We start from the raw sequence: 26,044 nt of genomic DNA on the forward strand, positions 1-26,044 counted from the left end.
CTGTTAGTATCGCAGCATTGAATAAGAAAGTAGACGAAGTGCGAGAATGAGGAAAATGCTGCATATGAAACTATCTACGAAAGCAGTCTCTTCCTTGATAAAAAGCGTAAAGACTATTCGCTTATTGACTCACGTAGCTGGAGCAAGCCGTTATACTTTGCAACATGTCAAAGTGCTATAGATATTGGAAGCATACGTTATGTTATCGTTCTCATAACTGATAAATTGTTTTTATGTCATTAATAAAAACGGAATTAATCACTTTACCAGTCGTTTTGCTTCTTAAATACTCTGTTCGAAAATTCAACTTCAAAACAAATATTAATTCTTATGAACTATAATTTTTATGAACTATATATGATTGCGCATCATTTGATTTTTATATTTTCAATGATACTATTTTCTAGTTCAGCCAGTTCTGACTCACAAGCCATCGATTACTAACACTGAAATAACAGAAATTACGGTAAGCTGGGATGCTTGGGACGAACAAGTTGATTATGGAGATGGTCCGATAGAAAAGTATGAAGTCTGGTACAAAATGGCCGGCAACGACAGTTTTATTCTAGCCGGTACCACAAACCAGACGACTACCTACACAGTAGAAGAATTGTCTCCGTTTAAAAACTACTCTTTTGCAGTGAAAACACACAGACCCGGTGTCGGTGGTGGAGGAGATCTCGGTCCAAGGATCGTAGGACAGACACTGCCCGCATGTTAGTATCTGTGATATCACTCAAGAGTATTTTAAAATGCTAGGGATGTACGCGCTGGGCAAGCGCGTGTATAAGATGTCACGTCTGCCTCTTTTCCAATATTATTAAATGATCCTTTAGTCTAGTGTATGTCAACATCAATCTCAACGATAGGTTGAAATATGTTCCCTTCACTATCCTCGTCGGTGAAGGCCATTTTAGTATATTATTAAACATGCAGTCCTAAAATTGTAACGAAACGGGTTTCTCTGAAAGAAGTAATATTTGGTTCGCCTGTTGTGAAAAAGACCGACAAAATAATATATGTGTCTATTCAATATAGTATGGAAGCAAAAAGAGTTATCTTGTTGCGAGACAGATTAAAGAAACATTATGATCTCCACAATAAGCATAATGAGGAATGTAGTGGAAAAATTTGATAGTTCCTAGGATTACAGACATAATTTGGTGAATTAGGCCTAATCTCATTATGAGTAACCATAACCGTCCCCTCCACCCCGAAAATCACAGGTAGGTTATAAATTATATCTCGCATTGATAAGATTACAGTGGTGGAATTTCCCAATTTCTGGTTGATGAATTAGCAAACAAGAGCCAGGGGATAAAGAAACCGTTATCAGTGCACCAAATTATTCCGGGTCTTTTATAGTTCACTGTCTCCAAATGCCGGTACCTTGCATTTTCCAACTGAGGGCTTGCTGTGTATTTCCGGGTTTTCACCATGTATTACACTTCACGGTCTCCCATTGGGAAATTGCCAACGAGAGGTCGTCGGGATACATATGTACGAAGTATAGCTCTTTGTCTTCAGAGATCAAACCCATATATTTGTTACATTTAAAAGTTACACATCGTCCGAGACATGGTTATAGCTGGTGACAGCACGTTTCTATGTCTAATTTGTGTAACTGATTCATAGAAAGCATGTCTCAAGTAATATTTATGACTAGCACGTCAAAAGACCATCACATGAAATTATCACTATCCTGATATAACTCAAACACATTTTTGTTTTCTTTAACTATCTCAATTAACACAATATTATACTGTTTTTCACTCCGTTCTTTCCGAAATAACTTAAGATTAACCCAAGGTGTTTCAATTATCAATATCGATAAACTCTTGTGTACGAATGCGAAGGACATTGAAAAGACCGGAAGGAATGAGTTACATCCTTAACATATTTTTTACACTTCCTTCTATATCTTTAAAGGTTGTGTTGATGGGATGTTTTGTCAAACTGACGAATGTATTGACTGTAATTGTTATACTTCCTGTGACAAGAACACTGGAAATTGTGACAGTGTATGTGATTATGGGTACATCGGTAACAACTGTCAGGATAGTGAGTATACTCCAACAACCTTTGAAAATTATATCGAAAACACCTTTTGAGCAAAACAAACATAACCATGTGATCATTGTTTGTGTCACATCACTAATTTTATTTCAGTGCACGTTTGTGACGGAAAGAACGAGCGATCGCCATATTGAAGCAGGGAACCGGTTTTTCTGTGAGTTCCGGCAAAGACAATAACAGTAATGTCGATGGCTTTAGTCCAGCTAGCTAGAAAGCAGAATGATGCATCGCAAACCAAGTTAAATTCTGGCACTGGCCACTTGTTGAGTTTACTCGGTGTAAACGCTTGTATTGCTATGTTTGTCGAGTCTCGGATAAGGCTTTGATATATTATGTCAATGTCTTCTCAGAATGTAATGATCGTATATGATGAATGTGCTAAGTTCTGACCAATGAATATGTTGAATTAATTGAACATTCAAAGTTTAAGCCACTATCATTGTCAGATGGCCTGTAGGTTAAACCCGGAGTTCGAATGGACCACGGTAAAAACAAAGCCACACAAACGCACACAGACATACATGAATTTCTTTAAGCATTTTGTACACATGGGTTTTGTTTGTACCGATGTCACGCGATCTCTTGGATTTACCGAGTCTGCAGAACACCGTTCGTCCTTCTAATCCGGAATAGAACCATTGGATCTACGTACGCAATTGTGCTCATAATTTCATACGGCACCAAAATATTGAGAAAATGTAACATGACACTTCCTTAAAAACTTAAATTATTTAAATATCCTACCTCAAAACGCAGCCAGGAATACCCCAGTGCAGATTATAGCCTTGTCTTTATTCAAGCTTAATGTCCGGTTGTAATATTAATACGTCCCTATCTTTGCAGACTCCACCCGGACTATGCGTTTACTACAAGGAGAGAAAGTCAACTCAGGCGAACCAACTACTTTTACCTGTATCGTTACTGCCAATGACGAAAACATGACAGTAACTCTGAACACGTTATCGGCATCTTACACTGGTTTGAATACAAGTGGAAATCATGCTGACTATACATTTGTGAACATTTTCAGGAATGTTGAAGTTACAAATGCTGAATATGTACTTTGTGAAATGAAGTCCTTTTCTATTGAAAAGAACACTACAGCAAATGCGTATGGTAAGAATTTTATATTACGGGTACCAAAGCTTCATCAGACGGAGAGCAAGATAATTTTAGACGAGGCAGCGCATTTTCACAATGTTTTGGCGCCAGACTGTTATTATCACAGCGTTGAATAAGAAAGTAGACGAAGTGCGAGAATGAGGAAAATGCTGCATATGAAACTATCTACGAAAGCAGTCTCTTCCTCGATAAAAAGCGTACAAACTATTCACTTATTGACTGACATAGAAAATATACAATCTGATGATAAATAGCTGGAGCAAGCCGTGATACTTTGCAACATGTCAAATTCCTATAGATACTGGAAGCATAAGTTATGTTATCGTTCTCATAAATGATAAATTGTTTTCATATCATTAATAGAAACGGAATTAATCACTATCCCAGTCGTTTTGTTTCTTAAATACTCTGCTCGAAAATTCAACTTCAAAGCAAATAATTAAATTCTTATCAACAGACATCTTTGAACTATGTGATTGCTCATCATTTGATTTTTCTATTTTCAATCGTATACTTTTTTCTAGTTCAGCCAGTTCTGACTGAAAAGCCATGGATTACTAATACTGGAAGAACAGAAATGACGGTAAACTGGGATGCTTGGGACGAAAAAGTCGATTATGGAGATGGTCCAATAGAAAAGTATGAAGTCTGGTACAAAATGGCCGGTAACGACAGTTTTATTCTAGCCGGTACACCAAACCAGACAACTAGCTTCACAGTGGAAGAATTGTCTCCGTTTACTAACTTCTCCTTTGCAGTGAAAACACACAGACCCGGTGTCGGTGGTGGAGGAGATCTCGGTCCGAGTATAGTAGGACAGACGCTGACTGAATGTAATTATTGCTGATACAACTTTCCAATATGCCACGTACTATATAGAGCGGTGTTGTGTTAATACTTATCAAGCTCTTCTTTTAGCATCGGGCATTGTAATTTCCCACGAGGACATTGTATACTTCGATATCTATCTATGTATCTATGTATCAATCTATCTATGTATGTATCTATCTATGTATATCTATCTTGATCTTGTATCTATATATATACCTATATATACTATATATATATATATATATATATATATATATATATATATATATATATATATATATATATATATATATATATATATATATATATATATATATATACCTACAGCACCATTTCCCCTTTATATCGACAGCGGAATCCGGGACAACTTCGACTGTGATCATAGTATCTGCCGTTTGTTTCTCTCTTGGCATTGGTCTGCTAATCTTGATACTTCTTCTTTGCTATTGTTCAAGACGGTGAGTACTTGCTATTCTTCGTCAAGAACTACACATCATTATAAACACGCCGCTCTGGTCAAGCGAAACTATGGGATCACGATTCCTTTGCTTAGTTTAAACATTTCAGATCTGTAAATATTGCAGACCCATAAGACCTCGAGGCTTAAAAATATGCTATTGAAGCAATCTATGTAAAGTAAACGAATCAATTCCTAGCAAAGTTTAATATACTTCTCGCACGTTTCATCTTCCAGCAAAAATAAACCACTGAAAGAAACAGCTGCGCAGCACTATGCAGTTGTTCCAGGTATGTCACTAGCACCGTACCTATGGTCATGTACGTTGTGTGAAGATCCCATATGATATAATTTATAGTAGACGTATCTCTGGCATCGTAATAAAATGTAAACTCTTAGACATTCCAGCCTTCATCACAGTTCCGCAATGAAAGCCTAACCTTGATTTCAGTGCTTCTTTACAGTAAAGTTGATGTTTTACTATTTTCGTATATAAGTGTCGCAGTGCCCTTTAGATACCCAGCACTAAAAGTCGTACATTGGAAATGGTGTATTTTGGATTGAAGGTAAGCCACAAGCTGCTTGTTCATTTGCATATCTACTTCTCTCATTCATTCCCGTTGAAGACCAAAGTCCCTACGCTGTCCCACATGCTAACAAACAAACGGCGCCACAGTATGAAAACTTGTCGGCCTTGGGACTCAACCAGGCACATGACAACCTTCATTCCAGCTCTATCGGTCTATATGGGCTTCCTCGATCATCAAGCATAGGATCACCGCCACCTCGACCATTAAGCACAGGGTCAACCCTACCTCGATCTATGACCGTTGTGTCACCTCCACCGAAAGTCACTTCAGAAATCAATAAGACAGCAGAAGGCTATTCCCACTTGAAACCAATAAAAGTTGTTGATTTGGTAGATTATATAAAATGGAAGAAAAAATCGAATGAAGACAAAAATAGCTTTAAGGAAGAATATAAGGTGAGAGACATAGCAGTGCTGCAGTCTTCTGGAGTATGTGTGTCTGTGTCATAGAAATATATTTTACATAGTTACCCGTGACTGTGAATTTGATGTCTGATAACTTACGAAACCTTTCAATTCATTAACCCTTCTGGTTTTCCAGCTCCTGCCAAAAGGCCAAACTGCGACATGGAATGCCTCTCAAACGACTGTGAACAGACCGAAGAATCGATTCAAGAATATTTGTGCTTGTAGGTGTTTTAAAACGTGTTTTCCTTTTCTAGAAGCGATGTGTATACCTTACAAAAACAAATATAGGATTAGATTTTTACCTTGCGAATGTATTGCTCGCTTTTGATCGTATCAACTTCATTCTTTGTCCATCCTCTACTCTATACCAACTTTACTTTTTTGGAATATAGCTCCTTGCAATGCGACCGGAGGCCTGAAAATGCAATCAACTATGCTATTCTATCCAATGTACTGTTCTCAAGTAAAATTTATTCATCAGGGAAAGGCAAACAGTCAAACATTATCTATAGAATCGATGTGTATCACGTCATACCCTAATGCCGACATGCGGGGTTCACTTGCAGTTCTATATGAAGGGCAATATATTGTATAGCAATCCATTTGGTCGCAAAAAAATGCAAAGTCATAGAAATTAGTACCTCTCAGAAGGAATTAATGACTATTAATTACCGATAAATACGCGCAGATCAATATCTTTATTCTTTCCCTTGCATACTTTGTACAGATGACCACTCACGTGTCGTTCTTCAGAAGCAAGGTGAAGATCCAAACTCAGACTATATCAACGCAAATTACATCAATGTAAGATGAATTTTAAAGAACTCTGTTCAGATATTAAGTGTGTATATAAACACTGTTCAAATGGCAAAATTACTGTATTTAGTACCGTGTATTCTGGTAATTGCCAAGCCGTTGTTGAGGAAAATTCGTCATTTCACATATCATTTTTATCACCTGTAATAATACCTGTAATAATGAACAATGCACATTAAAGGACAATTTGTTTGTGTTGTATGTGTGAGTTTATACTATTCATTTCTAATCATAATTGAAATGGAAAATATGTGCAATGTTTTCTATTTATTGTGAATATTTTCTCGTTAACATTTTACGTTGTTCGACACCACAGGGATACAAGAAGACAAAGGCTTATATTGCAACACAAGGTAATAATTGTTTTGTTTTCGTCAGTATCGTCACAATGTTCAGAAACTACACGTCTGATATAGAAATGAGTGAATGGAAACGTACACAGATAGACTTACATACACACACACACACACACACACACACACACACACACACACGTGTCGTTCTTCAGAAGCAAGGTATATATATATATATAATATATTATATATATATAATATACGCAGATACTGAAGTTCGTTTACCATTGCAATTTTTGATTCCCAATCTTATTTTTCAATATACACCATACGGTTACATTTATCTTACTTATACCAAATAACAAGAAATTTCATACGGAATAAATGTCATTGTACGTCCAAACAGTCGCATTTTAGTCCCAGTTCACCATGACGTGTAAAGTGTTTTGTATCATTGCACTCAGGCCCTAAGGAGAACACCGTGGATGACCTTTGGAGAATGATATGGGAAGAAAACTGTATGTCAATACTGATGGCAACCAAGTGTATGGAAAACAATAAGGTTGGATTGTCAATCATGGATGTTTGTGATTATCGTAGCCTTGATACGAGAGATTTAAAACAATGTATTCTCAATTCTGTATTCTCAAGACATTTACTGCCTGTGGATGGGATATAGCGAATAAAAAATCAAGATTCTATAATGCGTGTTCAAGACAAAATGCTATGTCATGTATTTGGGGTTTTTAAAAAATATTCTGAATGTACAATACGGAGGGACCTAACTTTCTGTTCAATGTAAAGGGCATGAAGTGTCGACCTTGAGAAGAGTCATGTAGCATAATCACGTCATAGTTGCCGTTCCTTAAACAACAATGCATCGTGATTTGAATCACTGCTCGGTACCTCTAGTTTCTGTCGCATAGCACAAATCCTTACTTTCTACATTGTAATACTGTATCTCGATGACCACCTGAAAGAGATCTTTGGTCATCTGATTCGAAATAATGTTTTCGTCTTCCACAGGAAAAATGTATACAATATTGGCCAAAACGGGATGAGGAACCGATCACATATGGAAACGTTTGTGTGAAAAATGTTCGTGAAGAAGTCTTCAACGACTGGGTCATCCGAAAATTCCATTTGAAAAATGTAAGAGAAACTTCCACTTATTTCCGGGGATCATACATTTAAACATCAGGGATTTTATAGGGAATGTAATAATATGAACTTTATCAGACCTAATCTTCTATTTTGAATTTATTACAAGTATTGGATATTTTTCATGTTCTAGCAGCATTCCCTCCATGTTGAATGTTCACGTTTTTTATAACAATTCCATTTCTTGTTTGTCGAACTTTTGTAACTATCCAGTTGCACTTGTATGCCAACTTCCATCCATCCCACCTAGGGTTTACACGTTGGGATTTGGAAATCAGTCATGGAATTTGCCGTACGTACCATCCCTGGGGTGAAACAGTTAAGGCAATCTCTATCCAAAACAAACAAAGTCAAATCGATACCCCTTTACACTGCTACCATTGGTCCATGATATGGTCTTAGGACACTTAAAGGAGGTAATTGCCCTACCCAAAGCTCGGCTTCATTTGAAATACCATCTAATCATTTGCCCCTTGTTGCCCAATGAGGCCCCTTCGGGGACAACGTCAAATGCTGCAATATACCGCTCTCCTGTACACACGCCATTCAGCATATGCATTTCTTGTGTTCGTGCTCACTGTCTCACTTTCTGCCTTACTGTGACAATTAATCCCAAAGGAGAACCAAGGCAGGACCCGAGAAATAAGGCATTTTCAATTCACCTCATGGCCTGACATGAAAGTACCCCAATATCCATCAGCCGTACTCGCATTTTTGAGAAATGTCAACAAGCATACGGAGCCCGATGCCGGCCCATTAGTCATTCACTGCAGGTAAGCAATGTAAATTTACGTACTAGACATGGACGATTGGTCTAAACATTATATTATAGTGTAGGAAAAAGTACCTGAGCATCGTTTGGGTCGTGCGAAAAACATGCATACAAATTCCAACGCCTATAAAACCTCCTCAACTGAACGACCGCAGTTTTCATACATACCCATCTGGCATTAGTTTATGCCCGGATTTGGTAACAGAAGTTACATTTGCACGTTTCCATGCATCATCAATTATATTGTAAAAGTGATTACAAGTATGTGACAACCTACCTTAAATATGTTGTATTTTCTCACGTAGTGCTGGAGTCGGTCGCACGGGAACTTTTATTACAATCGATACCATGTTACAGATGGCCGAAGCTGAGGAGCAAGTCGACATCTTCAATTTCGTGCTTCAGGGAAGACGGGAAAGGATAAACTTTGTGCAAACAGCCGTAAGATTCACAAATCTGTAAATCTTGCCGTGCCTTGTCCTAGTATATGCCTTTGACTGTAGCGCTAGCACTGTTGATATCTCAGATGCATCTAAATACGGTCATGTTAACTTAAAAACCTGTCCTCTTTCTCTTTGGTCAATTTAGAGCTGATATGGTAATTTTGTAATCGAATGAATGCTACCCGTGCTTGGATCTTTAGGAATTTCCAAATTAACTAACAATCGCAAGTACCTAAAACGCGAATTGGGACAGTAAAGATGGGATAATAAATAAACTGCAATAGCTGAATTTGATATAATATGAAATATTTCTAGGCTTACTTTTTGATCTCTAATACGGGAATTCATTTTAAATAAAAATTGTTGTTTTACAAAACTGTTGGCTTTTCTCTCAGAATGGGATGTTTTAAACCTATACTAATTCTTTATATCTGGCATTGTGTATCTTTTCAGGAGCAATACGAGTTTATCTACAGTGCAGTTCTCGAGGCAACACTGTGCGGTATTACCGCGATACCAACTCATGATCTGAGACAGAAACTTCACAAAATGAAACAAAAAGATGTTCTGACAGGAAAATGTGACTTGGAAATTGAGTTTGATGTAAGTGCCATAACGCAATCGCAAAGTGTACAGAGTAACTCAAAAGAAAATTGCTATCAATTAACGTACCCATTTGTTCTTGCTTTACGTCTCTCTATGCTTTAAACATCTGGGTATTTGGCACACTTTCTCCCAGAGTAAACCTACAGACAATAAGATCATGCTATGATAATGATATATTTGAACGTATTGTCTTGGTCGTGCATCTTCACTATCTACTACTAGATCCCCACTTATGAATTTTACAATCTTTGTCTATTCTGCTTAGAATCTTGCAAAACTTTGCCACGAGCCATCTCCAGATACTTGCAATGTTGGTCTGAGGAGTGAAAATGAACACAAGAACAGATATCCACACATCGTACCCAGTAAGTTTGCTTTGTCGTAACATGTTAATCACTAATTACTTACAATGGGATGTTAAATATACTCCAAAATATATAAACGTTCATCCTACTGACCATCATAAGAAAGCTAAATGTGTAGCCTAATAGTTTACTTTGAACCGTGCACATAGTCAACAAGTAAACATGCACATACCTGCACATACAAATGTGCGAGCCTAAAAATTGTCAATGAACTGTTTTACCAAAATGATTCACATAATAATATAACAAAATATGGAAAGAATATGACTTCAGTGCGCAGATTTTATAATCCTATACGATTGTATTAATCTTTAGTTGATAAGTACAGACCAATGCTAATGACTCGTTTAGAGAACGAAGAAGCCACAGACTATATCAATGCTTCATATGTAACAGTAAGTACTCGTACAAAACTTTAGCCTGAAATTTACGTCACCAATTAGGTAAATAACTGTAATACATTGCACGAGTGTTGAATAATGGGATTTACGTATGCACGTATGAATAATGGGAATCACGTATGTTATAATAAATACAAGCCTGTATTGATATTGTATTACCATTCGGATACATGGATATATGTCACCATGTCTTTGAATATAAGGGTTCGAAGATAACACAAAAGTATGGACCAATCGTCGATAGAAATCTGTTTTGTGATTACATACATAGTTTTCTTCTAATGTATAAACATGGCATCTTCACTAATTGTATATCATTCTGAATCTCAATAATGACGACTGGTAGTCATTTCTTGTTACGTGGTATCAGTCAATTCTCTGAACTATTTCTCTCTCTCTCTCTCTCTCTCTCTCTCTCTCTCTCTCTCTCTCTCTCTTAAAGTCCTATAAACGAACGGATGCATTCTTAGCAACCCAAATGCCAATGGAACACACCATTATTGATTTCTGGAGAATGGTGTATGATTACAAGACTGGTACAATTATCATGCTAAACGACATGGAAACGGATGATATGGTAAGAACTATATCATAAACGTCAACAATCACATTCCCCTCGCCAAAGAAGCTCCAGACCCTGGCCGTTGAGCGAAAGTTAATTAATATTAATGTGCCCGCCTGGTGATACGGAAAACATTTCTAACGTCCCACCCCACCCCCTTAATAATAAGCTCATGAGTTAACAACAGCTTTTTGCATGAGCACCTTTCATGGCTGCTCTTGGTTACCCCTTGTTGTTTTTCTTCTTCAGAAAAGAGGGAAGTATTGGTCAGATGACGAGGTGCTCCATTTCGGTCCATTCATCATCGAGGTCAAATCAACTCAAGTGAACGATGCAATGAATATCAGAACAATTCTTTTAACACACTCGGCAAAAGCGGTAAGTCTTGGAGGCTACCCTCAGTGCTAGTCCATAATTTCAATATCCAAATGCAGCTTAAGTACACTTTGAGAACTGGCCAAACAATTTGCGATACTTATTCATTAAGAATGATATACTTTAGCCCCATGAAAATGAGCTATTTGACCAAGAAATCTCGAATATTCTGAAACGTATGTAGCTAGCACTTTATGCGGACAACGGGCATAATCAGAAGGCCTGTAGTATTGTGAACAGCGAAGAAATTTGATTATGGATTCTTTAAAGTCATGTAGACCTCTGTCTCTGGAAAAGGCGATCTCAAAAAAATGGACATGAGATATCACTACCCTTTGTTCAGGGGGCCGTACGTGAAATCACACAGGTACAAGTCAACTGGCCTGCTGCAGAGGACATTCCATCTTCCGTATACGTTATGATTGACTTGATTGGATTGGTTGAGAGAGCTCAGCAGCAGTCTGGTGATAACGTCATCACAGTTCATTGCAGGTAAATCATTTACTTTACACAATGCACATTTGAGTCCATCTATATAAATTCTATTGTTTGACTGTAAACGTATGGGACTTTAGCTGCAATGGCGACTCTGGACTTTAAACATCATAATGTAATTTTGATAAACATGTCACACAACAAGTAGCTATTACTAGTAGTATATCTGCTCAAACTCGTTGCATGCCACTGCGTTCAAGCAAGTGGCAGTTGACGTTGTAAAACATCAGTACACAGTTTTTGTCTCATCGTTAGGCGTTGTTTATCAAAGAGTAACTGAGGCATTTCACGTCAAACTATCTTGGTGAGACTAAATCACATTTTATTCCGCCAGTAATGGTATTGGGAGAAGTGGAGTCTTCTGCGCCCTTTTTGCGGTCTTTGAGAGGATTAAAGTTGAGCACACGGTTGACGTCTTTCAAGCAGTTAAAATGATGAGGAACAGCAGACCAGGGATGGTTGAAACTCTGGTGAGTCAACAGCATACACTTCAAAGATGCTCGGCTGAAAAGACCTTTGAGAGATTTATTGGTCCTATACTTCTACGCAAGCTGACTAAGTTATGTACGAAGAAATATAACATTTTTTAAAAGATAATGCTAAACATAAACTCGATGTGCGTGATTTAAAATCCTCTTCTTTGTGTATACCATCCTTGAATGTAATTTCTCGAACAATTATGTGCCTCAGCTCTTTGATATAGTAGTGACCCCGTGTTTGCATATAAAAACTAAAAGAAACATGACACCCCCTGTAAAAAGTTGAATACATTTCACCTGAACTTAACACCGAAATGTACATTCTTACCTATACTTCATGTTTATCTTCTTTTTCATCTTAACAGGCACAGTACCAGTACTGCTATGACGTCAGTCTTTGCTATCTGGATTCATTCTCAGAGTATTCCAACTTTGAAAGCTCAAAAGAGAACACAGAATTGGATCCAGTGTACGACGCTGTCTGAGTGAAACCCTTCGTAGCATGTTGGGTACACTTAGTATGTCTGCCGCATTACCATTGAGAAAGGTTCTATTTCTATATGTTTTGCACAGCAGGGAAGTACTATACATTTCGGGGTAACGGTGTGTTTCTGTAGCGTGCAATACATAGAAGATCCATATTATCACTTTTACTTAACAGGTGTGTATCGGAGAGATGCAATTATATGTACGCTGATGCTTACATTTCACGATTTACTCACCCAATGACTGGGTACAAATATCAAATGTGCAATCGTTTAAGTATGTTTAAATGTCAATATAATATCCCCATATCTATTATATAACAGAGTACAAAAATCAATCGAGATGTACATTCGGAAGACATTAACTTTGATGGATGCAAACAGTCCGACAACGACTTTCCTTTTCACAGAATAATTTTGATAATGAAACACAAGTTACGGGAGCAATTCAGCTCCATACGTGTAGTATATCTGAAATTGAAGGAAACATATCCGGCGACTGGCATTAAATCACCGATACTTACCCAGTCCTTCAGTGTAAGTCTTGTAAACCACGGAGTGGCAGTGTACGGTGAGTGTCGTCCACGGTATGTTTGTAGTGAGACTTAACAGGTGGTCGTAAATTCTTTGCCTTATATGGGTACTTTTACGGCAAACTTTCTATCAATCCTTTTGCATTGTTTCATAGGAATACCCATGAATCTACATTGTCTGTAGAATTGCACATCATTTGCCTATCAGCTGTTTTTCATTGCATGCTGCCCAAATTTATCCAAGTTGGTTTTGTACTTTGTTAATGTTACAAGTCAATATGTATTAATTTATAGAAGAAATTCAAATAAGAACAAATACCAGTGGAGAGATCTGTAACAAAACCATGGATAGTCTTTTCTGGGAAAATTGAAAGCTGTTTATTTAGCATCGTTGTTTAAAAAGGTAAACAAACACTGTATTTTAACAGCAATTTATAAAGAAATTCAAATCAGAACAGACGCCAGTAGAGATATTCATAACAAAACCAAGGATAGTCTTTTGTGAGAAATTTGAAGCTGTTCATTTGAAAAGTAAACAAACTCTGTATCTTAACAGCAATTTATAATTTTTTGTCCCCCAAAAGAGTAACGAAAGTCCATTTACGTCGAATATTTTTTTTGTTGGCAAGAAAGCTTCACATAGCGTTATAAAACTTTGCCTCACATCGGCAAATTTAAATCAAACTTTTCGCCAAAGTTTTTGCATTGGCTTATACGTTTGTCATTAATAGATATTTTTTAAGAATTGTGTGTTTGTCGCTTATTTTGCCATTTGGATTACAGGGTGGCCCATTTTGTTCCATCTGACTTCTTAAAATTTCTTGATTTTGACTTTTGCACGTCAGTATTGCATTACTTTTACGACGAGAATTAAATTAATAATAGCTGCTGGCGGAGATCTTTATAACAAAAGCAGCGATAAAATCATATTTTTTGAGGAACGTATTTATGTAGAATCGTTCTTTCATCAAATTCACGTTTTATAATGACAGCAAATATTGTAGGAATGATCTACGACCGACTATGCTTTACTTCTGCTGGTACAGAAACTTATATTGAGTATTAAAATACTCATTTTCAATGTAATGAACAGTAATCTTGCTGTCAGAATTGTTGTAAATATCAATTTTACAATCTTGGTCTACACCTTGACATGACCATATTCTTTTTGCATACTCTTTTGACACTGTACTACGCACACAGCACTGCTTTTGAAGATGTTTGCCTACTCGCACGATTTCATACAAACCAAGAGACTGTGCCAATTACGATAAAGGAAGTGTTACTGTCTTTTGGTACTATTTGTTCACCTTGTGTTTATTTAAAAATCTGGCAAATTTTAAGAAAGTTGAACCGGGCTATATGAGTTATAAGGTAGAATCGCACAAGTTTAGTGTTTACCCTACTTATGCGCGGAGTATTTATAGTAAAAGGTGACGACATTTCCTTTTAAATCAAGAATTACGTGCCAATGAGGAACCAGCAGCTCTAAAATCTATTGACCTGTAAACTTTAAACTATAGGTTCACATGCGATTTTCATTTAAGCTTACTTGACTTCCTGGTTAACTTTGAAGTTCGGTGTTAATCTGTTGCATATTTTTACTAAGGTCGGCGTTTCATTATTCAAGAGCAGTTAGTACATGGAATGACTTTTTGATAACTGTACAACGGAGCTCTGTATTGTTATGACTTAAAGAATCTTGTTAGCAATGATGTATTGAAATATGCAGTATTCTTTTTACAAAATTATACAGACAAACACCAACAAACACATGAGACCGCTTGTTGACACATCTGATTGAGGAAACAGACACAATTCTTGTCTGTTTCAGAAATACACACTATGAAGAACCAGCTGCTTCATAATAAGTTATACACCTCAATATAAGTTAATTATTACATACAAGACTAGAGCTCTGTTCAGAGATTAGGCGCACTACAAATGTACTTTATTATTATTATTATTATTATTAAGACTTAAAAACAACAACTTTGTTCTTTAAATATCGCGAATATCTTTTAAATTCAGACAAACCGTTTACACAATTTATAGAAATTTATACAAAAACTGCTTTTTACTTATCATCTGTTCAATACATGCTCAAAACATTTAAGATCAATGTTCATTATTCACTAGTAGTTGATAACTGTAAAATATGGATATGTGTGCCTTCAATAAAAAACACTTTTGTGCCAAATCATATATTGTTATTTGAAATTTTCTTGGTTCATATCCAAACACATATGTACAAACATATGAGACTGCTTATTGACACACCTATTTGAGGAAACAAATATTTTGTGTATTCAAGAAACACACACTCTGAGGAGCAAGTTGCTATTAAGACCATAAATCTGAATGTAGAGTACAGATTGATTTTGAAAATGTAGCGTAAAAATGACCTTGTTCAACCAGAAGATTTATTCAGATACATCTTTAACAGGTTGTGTAGTGTTCCAGTAAAAGAAATATCCCATGTATCAGCTGTTATGTGCCGATTAAATTTTAAGTTCAAATTGTTATTATACCTATGCAGACCTTAAAAGGTCCGACTATTTTCATAACTGTACAACTGGGCTGTGAGCATTTATAATAAAGAATCCTGAGATCACTAACAATATATTAAATTTTGTTTTTTTATATGGAGACACACATGAACAAACACACGCTGTGTCATTTAAAAATGGAAGTGTTGCAATCTTTGATATTGTTTCTGTCAAATCTTGTATTAACACGATTGGAACTAATTTGGAATAAATGGATGGTGAAGAAATGTCGATTTATTCTACAAATGTTATCTCATCTGCTTTACTGTTTACATTACACACTTGTTTTGATGAGTAACTTGTAATATTGCAACATTCAGCTATATGGCACCTAACACTTTTGAGAAATTTGAAAAATATGAAAATCCAATTATCCCAAATTAGTTCCAAACGTGCTTATTCTTTATTAGTCAGAAAAAATGTTTGGGAAGTTGAAATACGCTGGAAGAGTTCTTGACCTGGCATCTTTTCACCCTAGGATTTTAAAAATAGATAGAGGGTACGGATGGCATCTCTTGTATGCTGCAAAATTACATACTGTGAGGAACCAGCCGCTTTTTAAAAAATCACATATATCAGTGCAGAGTACAGGTCATACTCAGTACGTCAACCTAACACAAATTCATGTTTACTTTTGAAATTCCAGCTTAACCAAGAAGACATCAAAAACAACCTTGTTCCTTAAATATTTCAACCCAGACTAATTAAGATATATCATTTATATGATATGTATTATTTTCTGCAAGTCACTTAGCATCTGTTCATTACAGGTTCAAACTATTTAGATCAACGTTTCACAATTTAACAGCAGCTCCTCACACAGTCGGAATCCAATGTAACTCCAGAACTGGGCTATATGTGGTTATGATTAAAAAAGAATCTTGTGGGTGACTAATAATATACTGAAATCTGATTTTTTTTTACATGTACAGACACAACATATGAACAGATATATGATGTGTCATGTGCAACATTGGGAAGTGTTTAATTTGTCGATCTTGTTTTGTTCACAGAGTCGGGCAAATAGTAAAGCGAAGTCGAAGTACACTTTAAGTGTTGTCAACCTTTCAACCTGTTATATAAACAACAAGTATAGGAGACTATGACATAACTCTTATGTGGTGCAGAAATTGCAAGCCGCTTTGAACTCTGTACACTCCGATGCAGAACACAGGTCATGCTTTAGATTCATCATTCAGTATGTCAACTTTACTTTACTGGGTTCCTTTTTAATTTTGAAATTCTTGGTTAATCTATTACATAATGATTGAAATAAACAACAACCTTGTTCCTTGAACATTTCGACTAGAATATTTCTAACACGATTGGAAATAATTTGGGATGATGGAATAGTGAAGTAATGCCGGTTTAATATGCAAATGTAAGCTTATCTGCTTTTCTTTTTAAGTTATACACTTGTTTTTATGAGTGATTTGTAATATTGCAACATCCAGCTACAGGGCACCTAACACTTTCGAGAAATTTGAACAGTATGAAGATGCAATGCTCCTACATTAGTTCCAATCGTGTTTCTTCAGAAGGCACATAATGTATAGCGCTCTATGCAAAACCACAACTCAGTTGTTCAATGTTAACGTTCAATACAATTGTTCAATTAATCTTGAAATCTACCTTAGTTTATGATAAAGTAAACCATAAAAAGGACCTTGTTCCTTCAACATTTTAAATATTTCAATCTGGTGATTTATTCAGTTAAATCATTCAAAGGATGTATAGTGTTTTCTGTGAAAGACATAAGCTTATTCCGTGTATCAGTTGTTCTGTGCAGGTTCAAAATGTTTATATCAACATTTTATTATCCTCGAGCTCAAGAGTACAGTACGGCATGGTTTATATTTTATAACTGTACGACTGGGCTATATGCATTGTGATAAAGAATCTTGAGATCACTAATAATATATTAAATTTTGTTTTACATTTTGAGACACACATGAACAAACACACGCTGTGTCATTTACAAAGGAGTGTTACTGTTGGTCTTTAAGGTAGCTACATACCTTTTAGACACTTTCAGATTTTTATTTTTTTCTCAATTGAACACGTCCCAAACCCCAATAAAGTATACATTTTCTGAAAGCCCTGATATAGAGCTATCCGACCAAGTACAGTACACGGTCATTATTTGCATAAGAGTCACGTGACAAGCGTTTTGCTGAACCTTCCAAAAATCGGTTTTTCCCGCCTTATGCAAACACGCTGCAAGATTTCCGGTTGGAATTTCTTCATTGACAAGCCTTGACAATATCCTTCAAAACCGTGTCTGCGATTTTTTCCCGGAGGCTCCATTCAAATTATATGGCGTGATAATTAAAATTCCTTGAAAAGCACCTTCATCTAACACCTTTAAGAGCGCATTAAAAAAAACAAAGGCATATAAAAAAAATCCCAGACACGGTTATGAAGGATATTGTCAAGGCTTGTCAATGAAGAAATTCCAACCGGAAATCTTGCAGCGTGTTCGCATAAGGCGGGAAAAAACCAGTTTTTGGAAGGTTCAGCAAAACGCTTGTCACGTGACTCTTATGCAAATAATGACCGTGTACTGTGCTTGGTCGGATAGCTCTATATCAGGGCTTTCAGAAAATGTATTGGGGTTTGGGACGTGTTCAATTGAGAAAAAAATAAAAATCTGAAAGTGTCTAAAAGGTATGTAGCTACCTTAACAGAATTACAAATCTTGTATTCTTTATTAGTCACCGAAATTGTTTAGTCAGTTGAAAGGTGTGAAAGAGTATTGATTGACCTTGCAACCTTTTACCCGACAATATAAACAGCAGGGCTATGTCTGGTTCAAAAATCTTAGTGGCCATTAACGATATACTAAAATTTTCATATTTCATTTTACGCACACAGTCATAATACATGAACAGATGGTATGATATTCTGTCATTTGCAATAAACAGAAGTGGTACTGTAATGGTTTTATGATATCATTTTTGACGATCACATATTGTTTACAAAGTCAGGTAAATTGTACACGAAGTCGTAAAACACTTAAGGCGTTGTCAACCTTTCAATCTGTTATATAAACAAGTATAGGAGACTCTGACATAACACGTATGTGGTGCAGAAATGCGAACTATGAAGAACTAGCCGCTCGAAACTCTATACACAGGTCACACTTTACATTAATCGTTCAGTATGTCAACTTAACGGGAGTTTCTCTTTAATTTTGTAGGTTAATCTGTTACCTACTTGACTGAAAAATAACAATCTTTACATCCTGTGAATGATGAATAGAACATTTTGACCAGAAGATTTCTTCAGATAATACCGTTTACACGATGTATAACGTTCTCTGCAAAACCGACATTTCAGGGGCTCTATACAGAGGTATTCAATTGTTCTACCGTATAGCAGTTCCTTAAACAGCCTGATTGCTTTTAAATATTGCATAACTGGGATACCGGTACGTGTGATCATTTTTGATAACTGAAAATTGAAATATGTGGTTTTTGTGCCCAATAATATATTATTTTTAATACTTTATTTTATTTTCTACGTTCATATGCAAACACATACAAACAAGCAAACATATGACACTGCTTATAGCCACATCTGTTTGGGGAAACAGAGACATTATTTCTAGTATATTCCAGAAATACATACTATGAGGAACCAGCTGCTCTGAAAACCATGCACCTGAATGTAGAGTTCGAGTTAATTGTGAAAATCTAGCTTAATTTATTATATATAAACTTAAAAAATACAACCATGTTCCTTCAACTTTAAATATTTAAACAACAAGATTTATTCAGATACATCATTCACATGATGTAAAGATTTCTGGGTGAAAGATTTATTTTGTGTATCAGCTGTTCAGTAGGCGTTCAAAATATTTCACCGAAATTGTTTAGTACGTTGAAAGGTGTGAAAGAGTATTGATTGACCTTGCAACCTTTTACCCGACAATATAAACAGCAGGGCAATGTTTGGTTCAAAAATCTTGGTGGCCATTAATGATGTATTAAAATTTTCATATTTCGTTTTAAGCACACAGTCATAATACACGAACAGATATTATGATATTCTGTCATTTGCAATAAACAGAAGTGGTACTGTAATGGTTTTATGATATCAATTTTGACGATCATATAGGCCTTTTGTTTACAAAGTCAGGTAAATTGTACACGAAGTCGTAAAACACTTAGAGTGTTGTCAACCTTTCAATCTGTTATATAAACAAGTATAGGAGACTCTGACATAACACGTATGTGGTGCAGAAATGCGAACTATGAAGAACTAGCCGCTCGAAACTCTATACACAGGTCACACTTTACATTAATCGTTCAGTATGTCAACTTAAGGTAGAACGCACCTCGGGGACAGACATTCGGACTCTCAAACATTTACAGTTCTCTTCTGATATACCACATGTGGGGGTTCATTTTAAAGCTCTTGGTGAAAGAAAACCTTTCACCAGCTTAGTTTTTTGAAATTCGAAAATTTTTATTTTTCGCCATAGAGTTAACACAGGGATGGCGCCCATTTTGAATTTCTAATATCAGTAAACCTTGGGTTATTTGTTTCTCTAGTACCAAAATTTGCACGGTGACCCCTATTTTTATTCTTGATTTTGAAAGAGAATGATTGAAAGATTCCTTGAGGAAAGTTAGAGCAAAAGTTTAAGTTTTTTACTTTCGAGGTGCATATTACCTTAACGGGAGTTTCTGTTTAATTTTGAATTTCTAGGTTATTCTGTTACCTACTTGACTGAAAAATAACAATCTTTACATCCTGTGAATGATGAATAGAACATTTTGACCAGAAGATTTCTTCAGATAATACCGTTTACACGATGTATAACTTTCTCTGCAAAACCGACATTTCAGGTGCTCTATACAGAGGTATTCAATTGTTCTACCGTATAGCAGTTCCTTAAACAGCCTGATTGCTTTTAAATATTGCATAACTGGGATACCGGTACGTGTGATCATTTTTGATAACTGAAAATTGAAATATGTGGTTTTGTGCCCAATAATATATTATTTTTAATACTTTATTTTATTTTTCTACGTTCATATGCAAACACATACAAACAAGCAAACATATGACACTGCTTATAGCCACATCTGTTTGGGGAAACAGAGACATTATTTCTAGTATATTCCAGAAATACATACTATGAGGAACCAGCTGCTCTGAAAACCATGCACCTGAATGTAGAGTTCGAGTTAATTGTGAAAATCTAGCTTAATTTATTATATATAAACTTAAAAAATACAACCATGTTCCTTCAACTTTAAATATTTAAACAACAAGATTTATTCAGATACATCATTCACATGATGTAAAGATTTCTGGGTGAAAGATGCATTTTGTGTATCAGCTGTTCAGTAGGCGTTCAAAATATTTCACCGAAATTGTTTAGTACGTTGAAAGGTGTGAAAGAGTATTGATTGACCTTGCAACCTTTTACCCGACAATATAAACAGCAGGGCAATGTTTGGTTCAAAAATCTTGGTGGCCATTAATGATGTATTAAAATTTTCATATTTCGTTTTAAGCATACAGTCATAATACACGAACAGATATTATGATATTCTGTCATTTGCAATAAACAGAAGTGGTACTGTAATGGTTTTATGATATCAATTTTGACGATCACATATTGTTTACAAAGTCAGGTAAATTGTACACGAAGTCGTAAAACACTTAGAGTGTTGTCAACCTTTCAATCTGTTATATAAACAAGTATAGGAGACTCTGACATAACACGTATGTGGTGCAGAAATGCGAACTATGAAGAACTAGCCGCTCGAAACTCTATACACAGGTCACACTTTACATTAATCGTTCAGTATGTCAACTTAAGGTAGAACGCACCTCGGGGACAGACATTCGGACTCTCAAACCTTTACAGTTCTCTTCTGATATACCACATGTGGGGGTTCATTTTAAAGCTCTTGGTGAAAGAAAACCTTTCACCAGCTTAGTTTTTTGAAATTCGAAAATTTTTATTTTTCGCCATAGAGTTAACACAGGGATGGCGCCCATTTTGAATTTCTAATATCAGTAAACCTTGGGTTATTTGTTTCTCTAGTACCAAAATTTGCACGGTGACCCCCCTATTTTTATTCTTGATTTTGAAAGAGAATGATTGAAAGATTCCTTGAGGAAAGTTAGAGCAAAAGTTTAAGTTTTTTACTTTCGAGGTGCATATTACCTTAACGGGAGTTTCTGTTTAATTTTGAATTTCTAGGTTAATCTGTTACCTACTTGACTGAAAAAAAAACAATCTTTACATCCTGTGAATGATGAATAGAACATTTTGACCAGAAGATTTCTTCAGATAATACCGTTTACACGATGAATAACGTTCTCTGCAAAACCGACATTTCAGGTGCTCTATACAGAGGTATTCAATTGTTCTACCGTATAGCAGTTCCTTAAACAGCCTGATTGCTTTTAAATATTGCATAACTGGGATACCGGTACGTGTGATCATTTTTGATAATTGAACAATTGGGATATGTGGTTTTGATACAAACAACTTTGTGCCCAATAATATATTATTTTTAAAATTTTATTTTATTTTTCTACGTTCATATGTAAACACATACAAACAAACAAACATATGACACTGCTTATAGCCACATCTGTTTGGGGAAACAGAGACATTATTTCTAGTATATTCCAGAAATACATACTATGAGGAACCAGCTGCTCTGAAAACCATGCACCTGAATGTAGAGTTCGAGTTAATTGTGAAAATCTAGCTTAATTTATTATATATAAACTTAAAAAATACAACCATGTTCTTCAACTTTAAATATTTAAACAACAAGATTTATTCAGATACATCATTCACATGATGTAAAGATTTCTGGGTGAAAGATTTATTTTGTGTATCAGCTGTTCAGTAGGCATTCAAAATATTTAGACTAACTTTTTATTGTACCTAAACAGTGCCTTAATAAACAGCCGAATTTTTTATTTTATATCTGTACCACTGGGCTATGAGTGTTCATGATAAAGAATCTTAATATCACTAATTATATATTTAATTTTGTTTTCACAATCATGAACAATCACACGCCGTGTCACTTCCAAAAATATAGCGTCAATGAAACTTCTCACATGTGGTTAGATGTGGCAGACCCGAGTGAGCGTACATACGATATTTAATAGCTTCTATAGGCCTTAACTTGTACGTAATATCCATACCGCCCCATGCATTTTAACGCATTTTGATGCACCGTTCACAAAATGCCAAAGTGAAGCATGTAGTGTTTGGCAACTGTTGCAGTGCGGGCACACATACAGAACACCATGCAGGTTGGTGCATCAAAATTAGTGATACAATCTACCATACCACAGTAAAAGATGTATACAACATTTGGTTTCATCAAGCGGTAATATTTAAGAAAACAACTTATTATTGACTTGGATGTCTTTGGTTGTGTTTTTTATCAATCATCACAACATCTAAAATTGTGACTCTTAGTTATTGAGATTTTCACAAAACTTAAACTTTTGCTGCTCATAAGCATACTCTTGGTAAATATTAAATTCATTAGAACGAATTCTCATTTAAAGTTGAGCCACATCTATACACTAAATGCAATGGTGAAATATGAAGTGGCTCTCAACATTTTACAATTGAACCAGGGAATTCAAGAATTTAATGTGATATTTGTTTTTTTGTTTTGGACCAAAAACAGCAACAATTGTCCCATTATAAGGTTTTGTAAAAATTTGAACAAAACTGATATAGTTCATCCCTAAGAACCTTCTTGTCAAATTTCAAAGCAATCACATCAACAAGTTCAAAGAACATTTTTTGACAACAAAAGGAATAAATGAACCAAAAATACAAATCAAATATTCAAAGTTCACAACAATTTGAACAAACTTAACTAAGTTTACTCCTTGGAAAATGCATACCAAGTTTCAAAGCAATGGGAGCAAATTCAGAGAAGTTTTCTGACAAAAATGGGAAAAATTTTCCCAAAATACAAATATCAAAATTTCACCACGCTTTGAAGACACTAAACTAAGGTTGCCCCTTGGACCATGCATACCAAGTTTCAAAGCAGTTAGCCAGGTGGTTTTGGAGAATATTTTACAACAAAAATGGGAAAAATTGCCTCAAAATGCAAATATCAATATTTCACCATACTTTGTACAAATCTATCAGAGGTCAACCCTAGGATCATGTATACCAAATCTCACAGCAATCCAACATGCGCTTTCTGAGAAAATTGTTTTTGACCAAAAATGGCACAAATATAAATATGAAAATTTCACCACAATGTGAAGGCACTAAGGTTGCCTTAGAAATATGCACATGAAGTTTCCGAGCAATCAGACAGGTGGTTTCAGAGAAAATGATTTGTAGGCTAAAAATGGGAAAAATTGCCCAAAAATACAAATATTGAAAATTTCACTAAAATTTGAACGAATCTGACAGAGGTCAACCTTAATATTCTGCATACCAAGTTTCAAAAGAATATGGCTGGTGGTTTCTGAGAAGATTTTTTGACCAAAACGGGAAAAATTTCCCAAAATATACAACTATGAAAATTTCACCACAATTTGGACAAATCTAACTAAAGTCACCTTAAGGAACCTTCATACCAAGTTTCAACCAAATCTGGGTCGTGGTTACAGAACTTTAACAATTTGCAGGATTTGGCTCTTTTTACCTCATTTGCATATTTTGATGCTAACATCTACATTTGAAAAAGTTCACAACTCCGTCCTTAAGTGCACCTGTACATCTGTATGCTCAAGAAATGCATACTGTGGAGAAGCAGCTGCTCTACACTCAGTACACCTACCGGTATATGCAGAGCACAGGTCACACTTTACACCCATCATTCAGTCAATTTTACTCAAGTTCCTGTTTAATTTTGAAATTATAGGTTAATATATTATGTACACCATTGAAAGTACAACCACCTTGTTCCTTCAACATTTCAACCAAGAGATTTCTTCAGATATACCTTTCCATGACAGGACGTATAGCATTCTCTGAAAAAACATTTAAGGTCTCAGTACAGGCCTGGGGTGTTAATTTTCAACAGCAGTTTCTTAAGCAGCTGACCACTTTTACTGTATATTAACCTGGATATGTGTGGTCATTTTGATAACTGAAAAACTAGGATGAGTGCTTTTGATAGAAACAACTCTGTGCTCAATCATATGTTAAATTTAAAAAGTGTCTACATGCATATGCAAACACACACTAACAAACATGTGACACTGCTTTTAGACACATGTTTGGGGAAATAGAGACACAATATCTTACTGTGAGGAACCACCTGCTCTAAAAACCATGCACCTGAATGTAGAATATAGATTATTTTTGAAAACTTTGGTTAATTTATAACATAGTTAACTTCAGAAAACAACTGCCTTGTTCCCTCAATGTTGAATTTTTCAACCATAAGATTTTATTCTTATACATCATTCACAGTACAGTGTTCTAGCTCTGTGAAAGACATACATGTTTCCAATGTATCAGCTGTTCAGTACAGGTTCAAAATATTTAGATCAACAGTTATACCTAAAGAGTACCTCAAACAGCCCAAATTTTTATTTTATAACTCTACAACTGGTTTAAGAGCATTTATGAAATAGATCACGAGATGATTAATAATAAATTTTGTTTTTACATATAGAGCACACATGAACAAACACACACTCTGTCATTTACAACAAAGGAAGTGTTGCTGTCTTTGATATTATTTATGTCAAATCTTGTATTATTCATGAGTCTATGAAATTGTCAGCTGCAGGAAATTGAAATATGCTCAAAGAGTAATCAATTGGCCTAGAAACTTTCACTCCACGATATTAACTACAGGGCTATGTCTGGTATTATAAAAAAGAATATTGTACAGGTAGGCCATTAAATTATATTAAAATTTGAACATAGTCAGAACATGCGAACAGATATTGGTATGACATTGTATCATTTGCAATAAAGAGAAGTGGTACCGTGAGGGTCTTGTATTATCATTTTTGTCGATCTTGTATTGTTTACAAAGTCAACCATATTGCAAAGAAAACACTGAAAGTGTTGTCATCCTTTCACCCTGCTGTATAAACAACTGGTACAGAAGGCTATGGTGTAACTCTTGTACATTCCAGACACAATATAAGGAACCAATCATTCTAGAATCTATGCAGAGTACAGGTCATACTGAACACTCATCATTTACATATATCAACCTTACTCGATTTCCTGTTAAAGTTTT

The 26,044-nt window shown here is 35.5% G+C and overlaps 1 protein-coding gene across 1 annotated transcript; it reads left to right on the forward strand.

Moving 5' to 3' along the window:
• The first annotated feature begins 1,935 nt into the window (after positions 1 to 1,935).
• Positions 1,936 to 13,494, forward strand: LOC139139157 (receptor-type tyrosine-protein phosphatase epsilon-like). The gene is made up of 21 exons (XM_070707962.1): positions 1,936 to 2,061; positions 2,920 to 3,192; positions 3,723 to 4,031; positions 4,382 to 4,487; positions 4,724 to 4,776; positions 5,113 to 5,471; positions 5,617 to 5,704; positions 6,211 to 6,287; positions 6,616 to 6,652; positions 7,057 to 7,154; positions 7,619 to 7,744; positions 8,372 to 8,526; positions 8,831 to 8,966; positions 9,422 to 9,571; positions 9,840 to 9,939; positions 10,255 to 10,334; positions 10,783 to 10,917; positions 11,152 to 11,280; positions 11,621 to 11,769; positions 12,107 to 12,242; positions 12,617 to 13,494. The coding sequence occupies exons 1-21, from the start codon at positions 1,944 to 1,946 to the stop codon at positions 12,734 to 12,736; spliced, it is 2,934 nt and encodes a 977-aa protein (XP_070564063.1). The 5' UTR covers positions 1,936 to 1,943; the 3' UTR covers positions 12,737 to 13,494.
• Positions 13,495 to 26,044: the final 12,550 nt, after the last annotated feature.

This window comes from Ptychodera flava, chromosome 8 (assembly GCF_041260155.1).
Source record: "Ptychodera flava strain L36383 chromosome 8, AS_Pfla_20210202, whole genome shotgun sequence".
In the NCBI taxonomy this organism is placed as follows: domain Eukaryota; kingdom Metazoa; phylum Hemichordata; class Enteropneusta; family Ptychoderidae; genus Ptychodera; species Ptychodera flava.

Bases quoted from the DNA above. Each gene is read 5' to 3' on its own strand.
- LOC139139157 (XM_070707962.1), top strand. From the start codon at position 1,944: ATGTTTTGTCAAACTGACGAATGTATTGACTGTAATTGTTATACTTCC. The intron at 6,653-7,056 runs GTAATAATTGTT...CATTGCACTCAG, and splicing joins GGCTTATATTGCAACACAAG to GCCCTAAGGAGAACACCGTG. The intron at 10,335-10,782 runs GTAAGTACTCGT...TCTCTCTTAAAG, and splicing joins TCAATGCTTCATATGTAACA to TCCTATAAACGAACGGATGC.